Source organism: Procambarus clarkii, chromosome 63 (genome assembly GCF_040958095.1).
Source record: "Procambarus clarkii isolate CNS0578487 chromosome 63, FALCON_Pclarkii_2.0, whole genome shotgun sequence".
NCBI lineage: Eukaryota > Metazoa > Arthropoda > Malacostraca > Decapoda > Cambaridae > Procambarus > Procambarus clarkii.
In genome coordinates this window covers 7943341-7949340 of record NC_091212.1, presented here as the reverse complement: position 1 = coordinate 7949340, position 6000 = coordinate 7943341, and the positions used below count along the sequence as shown (strand labels likewise).

Below are 6000 nucleotides of genomic sequence, written 5' to 3'. Positions count from 1 at the left end.
TCTACAAGCAGGTGTGGCAGCTCTTCAACCACAAGGACCGCTCCAAGAGCTTCTTCAGGAGCCCCGACCTGGGCTTTGCTAAGGTATATTGTCATTGTGCTGTCATGATGGTAATATATGGTGTGGTATGAAGGTGCCGCTATGGAAATTTTGCAGTGTTGCTATGGAGGTACTTCATAAAGGTGTCGCTACGGAGGAGTTTCATAAAGGTGTCACTACGAGGGTGTTTCATAGCTAGCAGAGTTGGACAGAGATGGGCACACTACTCATGTAGAACCTGACAAACAGCAACTACCCTTCACCAAAACTATGATCACCCAGTTTTAATCTCGCCCGGGTGCTGCAGATCTTGGCTGAGAAGAAGTTTGTGCTGATCAACTCCCAGCTCAACTCCGAGGTGCGGGCCGCCCAGCAGGGCCGCCGCAAGTTCTACATGGCCCGCCAGACCTTCTACCCCCAGGCGTATGGCATCGCCTGCAACAAAGGCTCTCCATTCCTCCCCAAATTTAACCAGATGTGAGTGGTTTCCAATACTATATACTGTACTGTATATGGTATGCCATGTATATTGTACTTAGTTAAAAATGCTTGCATATTTCACATTAATTACCATCTTTCTTAATTTAATCTTTACTATTATTTTCCCGCCAGAAACAGCGCCGCTTTTCTGCTAAAAACAGTGTCCATTTATTATCTATCCGGTTCCAAGGGGTGGTAATGGGGAACGAGCTCCCATGACTTATATAAAGCTCCCGTATGGCGTGCGTCTCCAATAGCCTCTGACAACCAAGTCTAACTTCTGGCCTGCACGGGAGGTTTAGTCTTTAAGTCCGGCGGAACTACTTTTACTGACAGGAGAAGGGGCGAGGGCGTGCCTCTGGCGCCTTAAACCAGCTGCTCCGGGTAGATGGGACTCATTAGCCTGGGAAGGCAGCTCATCTAGGGAAAGGAAAACCCTGATTCTAAACCTCTGCTGCCTTGCGGCCATACCCCTATTTTGGGAAAGGCTTCAGGAATCAACCTCGAGGAAAAATCTGGAGTTGGAGCTTCTAAGGAAGTTCGTTGTCGTCTTCGATCTCGTTCTGGCAGCTCCTGCGACGGTGCTGGAACCATGTGTATTGGCGTTGCTTTTCATTGGATAATTTCAGCAACGTGGAGAGGGGGGGGGCCCTGCTGTAGACTCTTGGACTTAGGGACCGGGGTTCGATCCCCGCACCCGGCGGAGACAGATGGGCAGAGTTTCCTTAACCCTGATGTGCCTATTACCCGCAGTAAATAGGTACCTGGGAGTTAGACAGCTGCTACGGGTTGTTTCGCGTGTGTGCGTGCATGCATGCGTGTGTGTGAGTGTGTGCATGTGTATGTATATTGACCTAGTTGTGCTTGTGGGGGTTGAGCTCTGCTCTTTCGGCACGCCTCTCAACTGTTACTACTATTTTTTTTCACACCATACACACCCCAGGAAGCAGCCATGACAGCTGACTAACTCCCAGGTACCTATTTACTGCTAGGTAACAGGAGCATCAGGGTGAAAGAAACTCTGTCCATTGTTTCTCGCCGGCGCCCGGAATCGAACCCGGGACCACGGGATCACGCATCCAGCGTGCTGTCCGCTCAGCCACCAGCCCCCCCTCTCTCTCTCTGTGAGCGAGCGAGCGAGCGAGCGAGCGAGTGAGTGAGTGAGTGAGTGAGTGAGTGAGAGAGAGAGAGAGAGAGAGAGAGAGAGAGAGAGAGAGAGAATTAGTAACAGTTGATTGATTAACAGTTGAGAGGCGGGCCGAAAGAGCAAGCACAAATATGTGAATACATAACTTGCTTGGTCAGGTTAAACTCTGTTGGGACAAGCCAGTAGCTAAATAGGATGGGTGATCAAGCATATGGCCTTGTCCTTGTCTACACTGACTTCCAAAAGACTAACATTCTTTGTCTTAAACAATAATATAAAATACTATATTGTTACACTCTGGGTTCCTAACATGGTGTAAAATTGTAACTCTCTCACTGGGACAGGTTGAGACGTATATCAGAAGCTGGGCTCATCATGCAATGGAAGGAGCAGGAGATAAGTAAAATCTCTGGTGGGTCTTCCTCTTGGGACTCCACCCTGGACAGGAGGCCTTCAGCCATCTCTATGAAGCATGTACAGGTAAGTGTGCTATTATATGTTTGCCTCTCATCCTCCACCATGAACAAGGACTACCATGAAAGCTTTAAGAGAGAACTGGAAAGGCTTCTGCTGGAGTTGCCTGATCAATCATACTATGATGGCTTTATGGGCTTGCGAGTTACAAAGCCCCACAGATCAGACAATCACCAGGGAACACTAGTCACAGGCCAGACGGTGGGAGTAAAAGCTCTCTCAAAATCATCATCAGGTAGAGTGATGCTACACATGGTCTTGGGATGAGTAATTAATTAATTATCAAAATAAGGCACCAAATCGGGAAGGCTATGTAGCACCATCAAATGAGCAAAATAATCAATGGGCGCTAAAGATCACCAAGGATGCCGATACGAGAACAGAAACTCACAAGGCGAACGATATCAAAAGTATGCGATTCACCAAGAATTCTATCAAGGGTCAAGTGACCGTGTGGGACTGTCGGAAAACAAGACACACGCTCGTCCTGGAAGTCAGGACATCCAACAAGGATATGTACGACTGTAAGAGGGGACAATGCAATTTGGACAATAAGGAGCAGGGCGGCGCTCCATTAAGTGACCATGAGGTAAGCGAGTATGACCAATACGCAACCTTGCTAGAGCCGTTTCCCAGCGTCGGTTACGGTGGCAGGAAGAAGGCCACGGGGGGACACTATGTTTAAGACTATGCAGTTTATTACCAACAATCCTGCCAACGGGCAAGGATGGAGGAATGAATAACTGGATAAGTCAGAATAAGAAATACCTTTACGGGAGATGGGACAAGAGTGGATAGATTCTCTAACGGCAGCATCTGCACACTCATTTAAAGAGACACCAATATGGCTGGGAACCCAGCAAAACTCTCCGGATTTAAATTTACTAGAGATAAGAAACAGTCAACGTTGAATCTCGACAACCACTGGATGGACAGGATTAAAGGACCCTAGAACCATGAGGGCAGTACGAGAGTCAACTACAACCACAAAGGAGGAATGACAATGAGAAAGCAAGAGACGGAGAGCATAGAGAATAGCATAAAGTTCCGCTGTGAAGATGCTAGTCTCCGAAGGGAGGCGACGCATATAAGTGCGGTCAGGAAAAACAACAGAGTAGCCTACACCATCCGCAAACTTAGACCTATCGGTGAAGATAGAAACGGAGTGGGAGTGCGAAGGAAAGTGCTCAAGGAAAAGGCGTTTCAGAACCTTAGGAGGGGTAAAAGCTTTAGTGATGCGGGTCAAGGATGTACAAAATTTTGGAAGGGGGACTCTCTACGGGGGCAAGGAAGGAAAAATACAAGGAGAAACATTAGAATACGAACTGAAAGAGAATCCTGTAAGTGAGATAGCCGGACAGAAAGAGGGAGGTGGCGAAGAGGAACAGAAACTACAAGACAGGTAAAAGTGAAAGTACGACAGAGGCGAGAGGAAGGATGTTGCAAGGACCGAGCAAGATAACAAAGACAGTAGCGATCACGGCGGTCCTGAAGAGATAGGAAGCCAGTGTCAACATACAAGTTGAGGGCGGGAGTCGAACAAAAGGCACCAGAGCTGAGGCGCAACCCAGTATGGTGCAAAGCATCAAGACGGCAAAGAGTAGGAGGAGAAGCAGACGAGTAAACAGGGCAATCATAATCGAGTTTAGAAAGGACGAGAGAGGAATGAAAAGAGAGGAGCGTGCGCCTATCTGCCCCCCCCCCCCAAGAAGTATGGGACAAAACCTTAAGGAGGGTAAGGGCCTTAGAGTATTCAACTCAGAGGTAAGAGATATGGGGCGACCAAGACAAACTAGTGTCAAAGATTAACCCTAAAAGCCTGGCGGAATCCCTGTACACAAGGGGATGACCATAAAGCGACAAAGAGGGACGAAGAACGTCACGCTTCCGAGTAAAAGTCATAGCACAAGTCTTAGACATAGAGAACTTGAAGCCATGATCGGTGGCCCAAGAGGGCATGGCATCAATCGCAAGTTGAAGCCGCCGTTGAAGGAGAGGCGAATCATCACCCTGACAGCAAAAGGTAAGATTATCGACATAGAAAGCGGAGAAGACGCCAGAAGGAATGGAAGAAAGAAGACCATTGAGAGCAACAAGAAAAAGAGTAGTGCTCAGAACACTACCTTAAGGTACACACTCATATTGCCTAAAAGGGGCAGAGAGAGTGGTACCAAGCCTCATTCGAAAGGAACGACGAGAGAGGAAATGTTGGAGGAAGAGAGGGAGATTCCCACGAAGGCCAAAAGAATGAAGTTTGGACAGAATATGATACCACCAGGTGGTGTCGTAAGCCTTTTCCAGGTCAAAAAGGACAGCAACAACGGAGGTCTTCGCAGCAAAAGCAGTACGAATATAGACCTCCGAGTTCACCAAGACATCTGTCGTGCTGCGGCACTTGCGAAAACCAAATTGAGAAGGGAAGAGGTGATGATAGTGTTCTAAGAACCACATCAGACGAACGTTAACCATACGTTCAAAGAGCTTGCAGACACAACTCGTGAGGGCAATAGGGCGGAAATCTTTAGGCGATGTCCCGGAAGACCCTGGCTTCCTGGGACCCTTCCTGTCCCGGAAGACCCAGGGAAGACCCTGGGAGGACAACAGCATCGAGCCAGTCCTCAGGGACTGAAGATGACTCCCAGACCCTATTATACAGACTCAGTAAATACCGAGACGTGCACGGAGGGAGATGGTGAAGCATCTCATAATGAATACCATCGGAGCCCGCTGCTGTAGAATCGCAGAGGGCCATGGCAGACTGAAGCTCAGAGAGAGAGAGAGAGAGAAGGGATCGTTATAGGAAAGGCTGAGATGGGTACAGAAATCTAAAGGTCGAGATTCAAGAAGAGGTTTACGAAGAAGGAAAGATTGAGGAAGATGAGAACCAGAGCTAACAGATGAAAAGTGGGAACCTAATTCGGTTGCGACCTGCAACGGGTCCGCCACAAGAGTACCACGGAGGTGAAGGACCAGCGAGACATTGGGAACGAACTTACCCACTATCTTGCAGATACGCTTCCAGATCTGTGGCAGAGGAGTTTCGGACATAATGGTAGAGACATAAGACATCCAACACTCACGTTTAGTTGTACGGATGGTCCTACGGGTCACCGCACTCGCCTTCTGAAACAAAAGAAAAGACTCAACTGGCGGCAGTCTCTCTTCCAGGCTGCACGCTTACAGCGGACAGCCCGAGCACAGTCCACATTCCATCAGGGAACGCACTTCTGCGTTCCTCCGAGAGAAAGAGCGAGGAATAGAGCAGAGGGCAGTGTCAAAGACAGTGTCATGAAAAAGGTGGAGGGCGCGAGGGAAAGGTAGAATGGAGAGGTCGGAGATAGTAGCACTGAGGGTAAAGAGGCGCCAGTCAGCCTCGGCAAACCCCCACCTAGGGAAGGAGAGGGGAGGGTGAAGAGAATAAAGGAATCAAGGATGGAAAAATGGTCACTGCCATGGAGGTCATCAAGAACCCGCCACTGGAGATCTTAGTAAAGAGACGACGAACAAAGAGAAAGATCAAGACAGGAAAGGGTGCGAGTCCGAGAGTCCAAATGAGTGGGCTCACCAGAATTCAGAAGAGACAGGGAAGAAGAGACGATGAACGGTTCGAAAAAAGCGACCCTGGGTGTTTGTCAGAACATCACCTTAAAAGGTATATCGACAATTGAAATCACCCAGCAGGAGCACAGGCTCCGGCAAGGAGTCCAGTAGGTGTTTAAGATCGGGAAGAGAAAGCGGGAGATTTGGGGGGGGGGAGATAAATGGAACAAACTGTGTACCATTTACGCACAAAGACACGGGCAGCAGAACATTGTAGAGGCGATGGAAAAAGTAAGGGGACGAAGGGAACATCAGAGCGA

The 6000-nt window shown here is 48.6% G+C and overlaps 1 protein-coding gene across 1 annotated transcript in view; it reads left to right on the top strand.

Annotated features, from left to right (window-relative positions):
* LOC123765925 (glutamate receptor ionotropic, delta-1) overlaps nucleotides 1-6000 on the top strand; it is a 40276-nt gene that overhangs the window by 31145 nt on the left and 3131 nt on the right. The window contains exons 12-14 of the mRNA XM_069308641.1: nucleotides 1-83; nucleotides 347-516; nucleotides 2011-2146. The exon at nucleotides 1-83 is cut by the window's left edge and continues 16 nt beyond it. Coding sequence (XP_069164742.1) covers nucleotides 1-83; nucleotides 347-516; nucleotides 2011-2146 — 389 coding nt within the window. The remainder of the gene's footprint in view (nucleotides 84-346; nucleotides 517-2010; nucleotides 2147-6000) is intronic.